The sequence below is a fragment of the Arachis stenosperma genome, chromosome 4, assembly GCF_014773155.1.
Source record: "Arachis stenosperma cultivar V10309 chromosome 4, arast.V10309.gnm1.PFL2, whole genome shotgun sequence".
NCBI lineage: Eukaryota > Viridiplantae > Streptophyta > Magnoliopsida > Fabales > Fabaceae > Arachis > Arachis stenosperma.
In genome coordinates this window covers 944,136-959,072 of record NC_080380.1, presented here as the reverse complement: position 1 = coordinate 959,072, position 14,937 = coordinate 944,136, and the positions used below count along the sequence as shown (strand labels likewise).

The 14,937-nt window shown below is 32.8% G+C and overlaps 1 protein-coding gene across 1 annotated transcript; it reads right to left on the bottom strand.

The window, feature by feature from the left end:
- Positions 1-3,279: 3,279 nt before the first annotated feature.
- LOC130973929 (protein CANDIDATE G-PROTEIN COUPLED RECEPTOR 7) lies at positions 3,280-5,314 on the bottom strand. Its single transcript, XM_057898626.1, has one exon. It carries the CDS (start codon positions 5,116-5,118, stop codon positions 3,793-3,795), a length of 1,326 nt encoding a protein of 441 aa, XP_057754609.1. The 5' UTR covers positions 5,119-5,314; the 3' UTR covers positions 3,280-3,792.
- Positions 5,315-14,937: the final 9,623 nt, after the last annotated feature.

Genomic DNA, 14,937 nt, shown 5'->3' with positions numbered 1-14,937 from the left:
GTTTTTTATTTGTATTAAAAGTTCTCTTTCCAAACTGCCTAGCCTAGATATTATTATTATTATGCACTTTTTTTTATCAATATTTAATCAATTTTAATAAGAGATAAATACCAAATCCGAAAGATTTTGGCGCTGACAAGATAGTACCTGACTTTTGTTATTAACAAAATAATCCCCAAAAAATTTTTAAATTTGACAAAATCACCCCTAATTCCTCCTCCTCTTCCTTTCCACCACCAATCCATTCTTCTTCTTCTTCTTCGGTGCCGGCGAGGGAGGACGCACGCGAGAGCTGGTCGAGATGGCACCTTCTTAACCATGATGCTGGAGAGTGCAGCGTGCGAGGTAGCAGAGGTGGGAGGCTTCGGGGTCACCGTAGATTCTAGCAACGCCGCACTCTTTACGTGGTTTTTCGTCGTCATCGGAAAAGAAGAAGAGAGACAAGTGTTGGTGTTGTTGTGGCTTGGGAATTGGAGAGTTGTGGTTGTGGGAGCTAACGTCACATGTTGTGGCGGTGGCGGTGGGTTTAGGGTGGGTTTTGTTGTGGAAGAGAGGGAAAGAAGAGGGTTTGGAGATATAGGTGATGGTGGTAGAGGTGGCGCACGACAATTGATGCGAGAGAAGAACAGAGATTCAAAAGTGAAGCAGCGGCTATGAGAAAACGTGTCGCCCTCCTCTATTACGGCACATTGGGTCGTACTCTCTTGCGTCGTTGTCGCAGGCATCCTGCCTCCCTCCCCCGAAGAAGAATGGGTTGGTTGGGTTGGTGGTGGTTTTAACATCGCTGGAGCTCTCTTCCGACAGTCACATTAGCATTTTCCGTTCACTGTGACATCATCTTTTCATGTTAGGGGTAATTTTGTCAAATTTTAAAATTTTTCGGAGACTATTTTGTCAATAACAAAAGTTATGTACCATTTTGTCAGCGTTAGAATCTTTCAAGTACCGATTTGATATTTACCTCATTCTAATAAATATTAAAGATTAAATTTTTCATTTTAAAATTTTAATAATATAAAAATAAAATATTAATTCAAAAAATAGTTAATATTAATAAAAGATATTAACTCTTAAAGGTGAGAGTCATTCGTGGTCCAAACTGAACATCCACTATATACATATGCATATCATTTTGAAGTTATAGATGTTAGCTTTCTAATGCTGCTAAAATTGTTTCATTTGGACTTCTATAACTCAAGTTATGCTTGTTGTAGTATAAAGAAGTCAAAGTTGACAGCATTTACATATTCTCTTCGAATGAGTTTTAGTTGTTCTTCTCCTCCTTTGTTATTGCTTAAAATCTTTTACAATTTCCTTCACATACCAAAACTTAAAGCAACTCCAAAAAATATTGATTAAAGTATAAAAATTTTAATTATAACAAAAAAATTATTAACTTTATTCAAAGAATTAATAAAGAAAAAAACTAAACATGCTCATGTATCACACACCCAAGTTCAACCACGCCATTCAAACTCAATCATATTGCACAAGGTGTTACATGGGAAACAATAAAATAAAAACGGTTCCAACGTGAGGTTTAGATGCCTTTGGGTGTAAGGTCTGACATCTTCTCCTGCAGGGATAAAGCTGTCCAAATTCTTCGTAAGGAGGTGAGGAATGGTACTTGTAAGAGACTCCGATATTTATATTAACAAGAATTTTAGGTAGGTCTTTAGTAAATTGAAATTCAAATCATTCCTGACGGATATTTATAAGTGTAGATGTGAAATCAATAACCACTTTATGAAGTAGTTTCACTTTCGTTGGTGGGTTTGTTATTGTCTTTTGTTAGAAGAGTTGTTGAGATTTTTTTCTAGATGAGTTAGAATTAGTTACTGATTTGTACAAGTAGGACTAGGATAGTGTCGCCGTGTCCGACTTCCATGAGATCGGGTAGGGTATCGGTCTGAATAATATCCATTGATTGGCTTTATTCATTTTGAGTCAGATAATGAACAAAAACATGACATATAATAAGATTCACCACAGGAATAAACTAAACGTCGGAGTTAGTAATCATGCTAAACATGGAAAAGATTTAGGAGTTAGTAATCATGCTAAACATGAAAAAGATTTAAGCCAGGCCAATGGCTTTCGATTAAGAGGCTCTTGTCCTGCCTAGTTTCCTGAATTTAGTTTCTCTAAAGTGAGTAAGTTAATAAAGTAATTAAATAAAAAAGTTAATCACTATTCAATTTGCAATTTTCATAAAATGCATGTTTTACTATCTTGATTTAAAAATAATTAATTTCTAACCTTACTACTTTATTAACTTTCTCATTTTAGAAGATATTCATCTTCCTACTTCTTCATACATTCCTAGTCTTCTTTTGTATGCTCTTGCATGTCATTCTATTTGAGAGTATGAAAGATTGTAAAAGAATACGAATAATATTCAATCTCAAAGGGAGAATCATGAATGGCAATATGAACCATATTACTTGCAGAAGCTGAATGGTTTGCGATGTGAGTAACTAGTGTTGCAACGGTGGTTGAAACTGCTTATCCTTTAATAAAATTGTGCCAGTCTTACTGATTAATTCTCTCAAGACAAATTTGCTTTCAACGAACCAATTTTCTCAACCAAAAGGGGAACTGCAATGGCACTATGGCAGTGATAAGAATAATCGGGATCATAAACAGGACGAGCCTAATCTTGTAGAACACATCACTTGAAAGAGACAGAGAGACTACAGAGACTGAAAGGCTGAGACTAAGAGACAGAGACCGAAATAAATTTCAGTATTTTGTTTAGTGCAAAGTGAGAGATAGAAATTGAAACAAAAATAAAACTCTAATTTAATTTGCACAAAAGGATAAAATTGGAATTAATTAAGTGAAATGGAAGTATTTTAGATATAAAATGTTATTAAAATTTTAGTCTCTATCTCTAAAACTTTTAATTCCCTATGTCTCTACTTTTTGGAGATACTGAAATTTTAGAGACAGAGACAGAAATTTTACTACTAGTCTCTCAGCCAACAAACATGATAATGTGTCTCTGTCACAGTACCTCAAAACAAACGCTACCTTAAACATTACAAGAAGCAAGAAACAATTGTACATCATTATTATTGGCTACACCTAATTTCAGAAAACACATCTCAACCATCACCTCTCCAATGTCCTTGAAGCTTGTCCCACAAATCCAATTACCACTAGGCCATGTAAATTTTGTTTCATTTTCTTCTTGAAGGCAAATTTGTGTGCATTGTTAACAGATTGTAACAGTTAGATTAACACAACTGTATTAACAGATCAGCACAATTACTAAGATGACCTTTCTGAATCTAAATCTAACTATCCAAATTTAGAATTCTGACAGTGCTAGTAGTTTGAGAACTTGTAATAGTGGCAGATATAAATGTTTTCAACTAATTCAGAAATCCAGACTCAGTGCTAATGATTGACCGAATTCTATAACAAGTTAACAAATTTTAACTATCACATGTTCACAACTACAAAGCTGAATGACAAACAGAAATACTACCCCATGTTTACAACTGAGAAACAAAATGTATTTGCAGCAACAGTAATATATGATTCACGGAATTACATGGCACCAATTCAAAGAGCTGAGCACAAGTCCAGAACAAAAAATATATATATATATATATAAACACAGGATTATCAATAAGGACTATACCTCACAAAATGTAACATATTCCTACTTCTGGTTGAGGTGAAACCTGAACTTCCTCCAAAAGTCATACCAACTTCTTTCAACCACCTAACCCCGGGAAAACATTATTTGTTTCTTCTCTGTTCTATTTCCTTCTTTTCAGGGAATTACAACTCAAATTCATCCTCAAGCTTGAGTGCCTCCGCCGCCGCTTCCTCCTCTTCATCATCAATAACGAAATACGGATTGTGAGCCTCCGGCTTGAACTTGTATCCAGTAAACAAATAGAAACCAAGTGTGGCCAGCTCGGCGGCGACGACGCTGGTCCAAGAATAGCGATAGGAGGTGATGGTCTCCAGCGCGTACACCACAACCCTGGTGAAGTAAATGTAGCAGATTACAACCACATAGTAATGTCTGAACAAGGTCAATTTCATCAAATTGACGGCAGCCTTGCCGTCGGTCCGGGCCGCCTCGCGGAGGTTCTTGATAGACCACACAATAGGGAAGAGAACAGCGCAGCAGCAAACAACATCCACCAGCAAGAACACCTGCTTCCATGTCATCCAGTCATGGCCATAAGGCCCGCTCTCATCAATAACAACCTGAGCGATATTGGCAATAACCTGAAGGGGAATAACAATCATCAAGACCTTCTTCTCCTTGTCCTGAAGATAAGGCTTGATGAAGGACCAACCAGTGCCAATCAAGACAATAAGAGTGAAGAGCGAGATCCCCTTCAAGAAGCTAAAGATGTAAAACAGCACATCCCAGCCGTGAGCGCTTCCAGTGCGCTTGATGTAGGACTTATCCTCAGCCTCGCAAAGGAGGTTCAGACCTTTCAAGATCACTACCGCCAGCATGAAGTAATGGATGCGGAAGGCGGTTAATCGCTTCCGGTAGAGGACGACGATCCACACGACGGCGATGGAGAAGTAAACAAGAGAGAAGAGAAAGTAAACCCTAGGGAGAACGGTGCGGCCGGCGGAGAGATAGTCGCGGATGCCGGTCTTGCCATCGAGGTTGTACATGGCGGATCGGACGTTCATGGAGACCTTGAGCTGCTGCGGGTGACAGTTGGCGAAGACGAGGTTGTACTGGTCGGAGTCGGTCTCGTTGTAGACGGTGGTGAAAGAGTCTTTGCCGTTGAGGGAGTTGAAGGTGTAAACGGTCTTGACGAGATCGGACTGGAGGGCGCAGCGGATCTCGCCGTCCTCGAGCTGCTGGAACACGTGGAGCCACGAGTCGAGGGTGCATAGAAAGAAGCCAACGATGGAGAGGTCGAGGTTGGAGTTGGAGAGGGAGATCTTGGAGACGGAGAGCTCGAGGCGGCCCGTGTGGGTGAAGCCGAACTGGTCGAAGGGGATGATTGGGCGCTCGTCGTTTCGGATCTCCGAAGAGCGGATCTCGGCCAGGGAGGGGGTTGAGAAAAGAAGGAGGAGGAAGACGGCGAGGGTACGGGCCCACAGAGGCGAAGAAGAATAAGACCCCATCGTCGTCGATGAAGCCTGGGGGGTTTGGGTTGGGATCTTTATCTGTGTTGTGTGAGTTTTGGTGTGGGGGATTAGATCTGCTACACGCTTTGTTTGTGACTTTTTGGTAATGTGGGAAAGAACTGGTGTGCTACCGTACCCACGATAGGATACAGACGGAGAGACCAAACAAGTCGACTTGAAATTGTCAGCATACCAGAATACACGAAGCACAATTTATTTTTTCCATTAATGATAAATATTTTATTAAAATCATAAAATGAATTAATATCCCAAATTAATCCCAGCAACGTTCGTATTTTGACATATTAGTTTTAAATTAAAAAAAAATAGTTTGACAATTTGTCCCGAATTATATAGTTTATGTTTAACAAAAATATTATTCGTAAACCAAAATCAACCAGTAAAACCATTCACTAATGTATTTGTGTATAAATATATATGGTTTGATTATTTTTAATGTATATCTATATTCTAACATGTATTTTATGCTGGTGGCCGACGCTAATTTTGGTGAGGGGACTAGGGACTCGCCAGCAAAGGTGGTGATAGGATCAGATTTCTAGAGCGACAAGTAGGGCTGGTAATGGGTAGGGTTTTGGACCCTACCCTAACCCTACCCGCGGGTTGAAAATTTCATTAAAAATCTACCCTACCCTACCCGCGGGTTGAGAATCTCTCAACCCTAACCCTACCCGCACCCTAAAATTCTAAACCATACCCTATCCTACCCTACCCGCAGAAATATCAAAATTTTTCAAAGTAAATATAAAATTCAATTATTTCGAATTTTATACGTATTAATAACATAAAAAATAAAAAATTAATGCTCTAAATTACTTAATTAACTAACTAGTTTTGTGGTTGTCCACTTATTATAAGTCATTACATAAGAGAGGTTGTGGGTTCAACTCTCACTTCCTTCACTATATAGAGAGATTTTTTTAAAATATGTGTTATATATGAGGTGCGGGTAGGGTAGGGTAGGGTACACCCTAAACCCGTACCCTACCCTACCCGCAGGCATACCCGGACCGTACCCTACCCTACCCGCTGCGGGTAGGGTAGCCTACCCTACCCGAACGGGTTGGACCGGGTTGAATACCCGCGGGTAGGGTATGAATTGCCAGCCCTAGCGACAAGGGTAGTACTTGCAAAGACACTCTGACGCTCAAATCATAATAGATCTAAAAAGTATAAATGAGAATTAGGAATGTATAATGTACTTGAGGGAGTCCCTGATTCTCTTTATATAGCTTATGTTGTTATCTTATCTTATCTTATTAGCTAAAATAAGGGGTATTTGAATTTGAATATTAGTTAAAAGTTTGTGGTTCCCTGGCCGGTATTCTAGGCCGTGGAAGGGCCCTAGGCCCGGAAGGCCAGGTCGAGTGCTCAACTGTTTTGAAAACCCGCTTGTCAGGTTCAAAACAATTGTCACCGCACTGAGATGGTATGCTTGCTTAGTCTTGTCGCTGAATGAGTTCGTTTTCTTGTGTTATTGAAAGGGGAAAGATGAAGTCTCATGATTTTGGCCAAGATCGAGGATCCGTGTGCATTCAAGCCGCTTGGCCGCTGCGTTTCTTCTAAGGAGGTTTCATCCGTTGCGATTCCCAAGGCGTCATAATTACGCTTAGTGAAAGGAGAGAAGTTTACTCTTTTTTTCCTTTTTTCCCTCCGCCCCTTTGTGATTTCTTTTTGAAATGTTGGGGGTATTTATCTTCATTATAACTATTTCTTCTTTTTTTTTGCTCTTTTACACTCTCACAAATGTTTTTGCAAATTTCTTTGACACTGTACTTCGTTTAGGTTTGCTTAACACTTGGTGGGTTCATATTGTTGCATTTCCCTGTGCGTTGTAATTCCATTTCTGTCGCTCGCTCTTTGAGAATAAGGTTGGTATTTTTTTGTTGCACTGTTTGTTTATTTTGCTTATGCATTTTCATTGTTTACTTACTTTGTAGAGGTGGTAGGGAGATAAGTGGATGTCATTGTGTTAGTATAGTCTTTAGGAATATGTGATCCGATAGTTGCTTTATTTGTAGCTTTTGACATATGTAGAGAATTTTTTCTATTTGTGTTTCTAGGTAGTGGACTGATAGTGGTGCACCTATTTAGATATAGGTATGGTGCGGTAGATGGGAGTTCAGGAAAATCTGGGTCCTATCTTTCCAGCAGGGGTATGCCGAGTCGTTACCATTGGGTAACATCCAACGTGTCAGGCACGCCCTCTCGGTTGAGCAAGAGGGACCTCCAAAGGATCTAGGATCAAGAGGTCGTGTTGGGAGATGGGGCAGTATGAGCTGGTACTCGCCAATGAGAATGAGAGGATTTGCTACCTAATGCGAGTCAAACATCGATTTAGAATTTCTCAAAAAGAATTGCTTTTCAGTAGTATAGTTTCAAGCCAACAAATGACCCTAATCAAAGTTTAAAAAGTTGTCACAATACAAATCAAAATAACCGGGAGTAGAATCCCTGGTCACTCCTTAGAAATTGCAATTGAGTGCTCAATTATTGACTATGAGATATCGAGGATTTTGATTAAACTAAACGAAAATATAAATAACAAGAAATTAAGCAATTAAGGAATTTAACTAAGAAAGATCTTGGCAAGGGTTGATGGTTAAGGATCACTATCCTTGTTACTAACAACAACATGATAATTACAAAGAGTAATCCCACTTCGTCATCTCCAACATCGGAGAAAAGTCAAATGGGCTTAATTTAATCATAATACATAAGTTCTAATCAACTTACTAATTGAATTAGCAAAAGATTAGCGTCAATAGAAACAAGACTATTTAAAATCTCCAAATTATTAATCAACTTGGACATTAGTAACTCAAGGTCGCACAATACAAAAATCAGCTCTAAAACTGAAAAGAGCATTTCATCAAATACTTAGAATGCATACAAATAAAACATAACAATTCCCAAGAATAATAAAAATCTAAAACTATCAAAACAAGATAACAATAATAGCAACTAAAGCAAACATCAAAGGACATAAAAACATAAATTTGCATTAAATAGAAGTGAAATTCAACAATTATTTATAAACTAAAATAGACAAAATAAAAAAATAACAAGAAAAACTAGGCAAATTGAGACAATAAAACAAGAAAATATAAAGAGAAATATTCAAGAACAAGAATTAAAATCTACATCTAAGAGAATTTAGCCTAAAACTACCATACATTCTAGAGAGAAAAGAGAGCTTCTCTCTAGAATTCTATCTTAAAACATGGTTCTAAAACTATTCTCTTTACTCCCGCCTTGATCCTCCTTGAGAATTGCATCAGATACTTCATAAATGAGTTGGATTGAGCATAAAAAAATCTTGAAATTGCGACCCATGTGTTTACTTAAGTAAATTACGTGCTGATAATCATGCGTACGCATAAAGAATACGTACGTGCAAATTAACTATCTTCCAAAAGTTAACATCCACTGTATACAAGTCGAAAGTCTTAAAAAGTTCTTTGTTTTCGTTTCAAATAAAAATAAATCAAAGTATGATTCAATCTTCTTTGTCATACACTTTTCACATTTTATGAATTAGGTGATCATATTGGATTAGGCCACTCAACCATCGGAATTGGACCCAAAGGGCAAGGGACATGTCCGGAACAATTCGTATCAAACGTCAAACAAAATAAATAAAGTAAAGTGACAATTAGGTTCTTGAATATTTCGACTTCGTACTAATTAGTCCTTAAAAAAAGTATTAATTTGATCTTTTAGGATAATAAACGGTGGACACATGACGTCCTTTTATCAATTTATCGACTAAAACTTAACGGTGATCCTTATATGTACGGTTAATTACTCTGACGTGTCTATCTATGAAAGATAATCATGTAGATAACAACATTTGGAGCAAAACTTCACTTATTTTGATAGGATTTGTGATAAATAATAGAGAACAGTTGATAAATGATATATGAAAACTCAAAAGATAATAAATGTCTTACTGTTCAAAACTACATCGTTTTCCTACTCGTAACAAGACATGCACCATTGTAAATAACGAAATACATAGACAATTCTATTTTATTTAGGACTATTCATTGACAGAAGGACATACATGTCCACCGTTTACTATTTTGAAAGATATAATTGGTACTTTTTTTCTTCAATGTCTAATTATTCCAAAGTCAACATGTTCGAAGATCTAATTGTTATTTTACTCAAATAAATAATTAAGAGTAAACGACAAATAAATCCCTGATTTTTTATCTCGAAAACAAATAAGTTATCGACCAATTAAAAATACAAAAACGTCCATTACTTTTAAAATGCGAGACATCTAAGTCCCTCTGAAAAATCGATTTGTCTTTAGATATTTCGAACGGAATAACTTAGATGTCTTATATTTTAAAAGATTAGGGATAATTTTGTATTTTAAATTAATTAAAAAATTATGTGTCTTTAAATTAAAAAATTAGAATCTATTTATCTTTTCCTCGTAAAAAGAAATTGATGTGCCATGATAATGAAATAAAAATTAAACCACTAAAAATTGTCTCTAATAAGTTTAGAAGTCCAAAATATATTTTTAAATTAAAACAATAAAAACACTTTAAAAAATTAAAAACTTAACAAAATAAGGGAATATTATGTATATTTTAAAAAAATAAAGTATTTCTTTTATTTCTAATATTATCTCTAACGTTTAATTTTTTTATTTAAGTATCTAATATTTTAAAATTATCTTAATATTATCGTGTTGTTAGTAATATATTAATAAAGGTAAAGGTAGGATAACATTGAGACAATTTTTAAAATATTAGAGACTTAAATATGACAAAAATATTAGAGATAAAAACGATATATTTTTTTTAAAAGAATTACGAAATCAAGTAAAATAAGAGTAAATTATTTTTAATCACATCTAAGTAAATTATTCTTAAATTATTCAATTATTTTTAATCACGTCTAAATAAATTATTCTTAATCCCATTATTTTCATTTTATGTATTTTTTTATTTTTTTTATGAAAAATTTTTTACTCATCATAAAATGCTTGTAAAATTATTAGTAGATAAATGTATGGAATAAAATAAAAAAAGAACACGATATATATACAATAAAAGTATAAATTATATATTTTTCTCTAATATATCAAATTTCTTTAATATTCATAAAAAATCAAAGTCTAGCCTATTTAATAAAATTAGTTGAACCTAAAACGAACCAAGTCACGAGTCTCTATTGAGTAGTCTAGCACATTTTTACTCCTAAACATAAGTAAAATTCTTAAATTCATAATACAATGTATTCCGTTAAAATTCACTCTTGTTTTACTTAATTTAATAATTTTTTAAAATTAATGCATCGTTTTTTTTTCCAATATTTTTATTTATAAATTTTTAACATTTTAAAATTATCATAATATTATTTTACTCTTAATTTTATTAACATATCATTAATAATAAGATAATATTAAAAAATAATTTTAAAATATAAAAAGTTTAAATAAAATAATTTAAATATTAAAAATAAATTTTAAAATTATTTTAAATCATAAAAATGAAAACAATAATTTATTCTTAAAAAAAACGACAAATGGTGCCGCGAAGCCATGGCCCATGACTGATTGACTGCAATGTAAAAGCCAAAAGTTCCATCCAATGCCAATAAATAATGCTGATAAATCTTATCGTGCACAACGTCGGCTACTACTATTGTACAAGAACCAAAAGGATCACGGTTGACAACTTGACATACAGAACGATTTTTTTTTAACCCTTATTTCGTTGACACTTTTTACTTTTTAGACAACAAAACAGATAATTAACTTTTTTACGGGTAAATTCGTAAAAAAAAAAATGTACCCAAAGGAATTAGCTGTCGACTAAAATAATAAGAAGTGAAAATTTTTACGAAAAAGCTCTACATTAATATAAAAATTACATGGATGGTATCTAAGTACTTTTCATTCCACGTGTTTTCTCCCACTTACACACTCGTTTATTTTACACGCGCCTCATTTAATGTATAAACGTAATTCTTATTTTACGTAATCAATCTTTCTCAACGTAAACCTTTTCATATAACGTAAATCTTTTTCGCATTTTTCTTATTGTTCTTCTTCTTCTTCTTCCTGTTCTCCTTCTTCTTCTTCAACTTAATTAAATTCGTTGTTCTCCTCTATTCGTGTTTTTCTTCTCTGCATTATGGATCTGAATTGACTTCAACATAATTAGTTTCGTCATTCATCTTCTTCTTCAATCTGCACGTCTGAATTGAAATAATGAATGAATCAACTTTAAATTAGTTGAATGAGTGCGATTTGGATAATTCTTGCGAAACGCATCAGTTTGATGAGATTTTGATTATTGAATTTTGAATCGAATTCAATGGAATGAAATTGCTAATTTTATTTGAAGTGAATTGAATGGATTGATGTTATCTATATTTGAATTGAATTGAATTGAATTGATAATATGTAACTGTGAGTAACTTTTCGGTTCGATAAGTTGATTCACCATGTGCATGTGTTCGGTTCGATATGCAGAAAGGAGTCTAAAAATAATTAGACGAATATAGTGTTTAGAGTTTAGAGTTCAGTGTTTAGGGTTTATGGGTTTATGGGTTCAGGGTTTAGGGTTTATGGTTAGAGTTTTAGGGGTTTAGGGTTTCAGGGTTCAGTGTTCAGGGGTCTAGTTTTAGTGTTTAGGGTTTAGGGTTTAGGATTTAGGGTTTAGGGTTTAGAGGTTCAGTGTGTTTCTAACTTTCGATTCGCCCAGTGTATTAATTTCGGTTCACTGTGTTCTTTTGGAGTTCGTAATGTATTGGTAAATATAGTGATTGCAATCACTGAGAACTTAGAATAAAACAGCAGTCAGACAATTCCAATAGATATATAAATTAACATCTTAGATGAATAATCCGTCTTAAATCAAATATAAATATTAACATTAACATTTAGATTAATATTCACATATATACATTTAAAGTAAGCATTTTTTTTCTTTTTAAACAAGTTAAACAAAATATCATTAATTACAAACAGCCAATCATAGTATATGCTATTTACTATTTAAATCTCCAGATGTAAATTTACAATAAGGGCTAGAGAAGGTAGTGAATTTACTATCATAGTATATTTTTCTTTGATGATTAAATGCTTATGACGTTTTATTCAGCACATGAATGATGTTCGGTTCAGTATAATTGGCCATTTCAATTCATTTCTGTTCTGCACAATTTAAAACTTTTTCTCCTCACTTTCTACTACTTCTTCACAAGGGAGAGAAAGAGAAAAAGACAAAAAAATACAGCAGCAATAACAACAAAAAAATGAAGATAAGGAGAAAACACGTGAAGAAGAAGTAACGCGAAAAAGAAGGAGAAGAATGAGGAGGAGGAGGAAGACGAATGAATCTCTGTTGCTGTTTTCGTTCATTTCTGGTTGTTCCTTGTTAAATCTTCTCGCGATTGTTCTCCAATAGTGGTTTTCGCAGAGAACGTGACTGAAGTTTGAGTGATTTTTAAAGAGATTCGAAGAGAATGAGCGGTTTCATATTGAGGAAGAAGTAACGTTTTTTTATAATGAGCGCGAAATAACGAATGATTTTCGAACACATGTTTTCACTTGTCATTAATGTGCGTGACTCTATTTAGATTTAGGTCAACTTGATTACATGATTACATAGATGTGTAGCAGTCCCGAAAAATTTAAAATTGACAAATAAGTTTTAAAAAGTCATATTAATTTGACAAAATTGGTAGAATATGAAAAATATATTCTAAAGTAATAAATGACTCTAGATATTAAATTTTGAAATACTTTTAAGTATATTTAGAAAAATTAGATCATTCTATTTTTTAATTTTTGTGATTTATGCCATGTAATTTTTTCCATCAATTTTACTTCTAAAATGAATTGAATGATCACAAACATTTTAAAAGAAATAAAAAGTAAGTCTAGAGACCGGAATTTTTACTAATTTTGTTATATTTTTATTTTAAATATATTATATACATATTAAAAATTAATTATCAAATTAGAGGTAAATTACATATTTTAGATAAAATAAAACTTAAAATTATTTAATTACAATATTTAGAAAATTAATTACATTTTAATCTCACACTTATTCTATATAAATCATTGTAGAATCTGAAATTTTTAAAATTTATACGTAAATCGTTAAAAATTATAAACTCCTAGAAGCCGTAAGAATGTACATAATAAAAATAGAAATATGAAACTGTCCGTAGGTCCAATAGTTTATGTACATTTTTTTTTGTGTATATCTTATTAGAAACATTTTAAGTGTACTGAGAATATGGTGCACGAATTATTTTAACTATTGATTTAAATTATAAAAAAATATATATAATATATATTAATTAAAGTTAACGGTTAAAATAATTGATGCATTGGTGCTTCTTAGAGTACTTGAAATGTTTCCTATCTTATTTTCTTCTTATGATGCTATCACTTTGAATTTGGTTTTTGAAATTAAGATATGAACAACTTATTCTTATGACAAAGTATTTGATGGAGCTCTCAAAGTTACGATACACGGACATTGACATGGACACGGACACAGAATACGACATAAATTATAATGATATTTTAATATTTTATTGATATTAAAACACAATTTAATTTTTTAATTATTTTTAATGTCTTATTTTAATTATATAAAGTATTTAAAATAGTTTTTATTTTTATAAATAATAACATATATTATTTCTAAATTTATTTTAAGAATACATGTTAAGAATAAAATTAAATACGTATTTTTTATTAAAACACAATTAGACACAGCAAAATCGGACGAATGTCAGTAAATATCGTGTTTAAAATATGACCGACACGCAAATATATTAACTCAACAAAATATCCGTGCTTAATAGTATAAAAGAAAGGTCTATTAGACAGAACTACTTCATGAGTAAAAAGATTCTTTATATTTATAAACAATTCAAACACTTTAGCACCAATTTAATCACACTCCAAAAATAACTAAAACATAAGAGCACAACACAAATAGCAACCCTGCACTTGCTTCATCGGAGGAAGCTAATGCTCTGTTCCAAGTTGAATACTTCAATGGCATTGTTGTCGACTTGTTTATCTGCTGGAAGAGAAGGAACCAGAAGCCTCCTGTTGTCTTCTAACTCTCCGCTGCTGCGCCTATCCCAAGCAGGTATCCCATGTTACCGCCGCACTGGAGTTCGAGGTGGTAGCAGCGATATCCACCCTGCTGTTAAGTTCTTTGAATATTTATAAATTACTTCCATAATTATTTTAGATTGAACATATATAATTATTAGAATTTAAAAAATTTAATTATTTACCAAAAAAGGCTGAAATATGACTGAATCACATGGGGAAAAAATAAAGAGATGAAATTATAGTGGTTAAAAATGTTGAGAAAAAATGTGAATGAACTAGAATGATAATGAACATATGGAAAATAATTAAAAAATTATGATAAATAATAAAAATAATTATTTAAAAACTTCACACTAAAGATTGGATTAAAATTCAATTTTTTTATTTTTTAAAAATAATTATTCATTGAAAAAAAAATGACAAAAAAATCACTTAATTTAAGATCGTTAAATTTTAAAAATATTTTTAAATTATATTTGTAAATAATTATATTAAAATTTAATTTTAAGTTTTTTTTGATAATATATATTTAACGAATCGTATTTTAAAATATTTAGAGCATATTTTTTAAGTTAACAAATTTAAAGAATATTTTTATTCAACAACTTAATAATTGAAGGATATATTTATTTTTATTTATCCTGTTCTTTATTTTTATTTTTTATTTTATTTGAATCCTT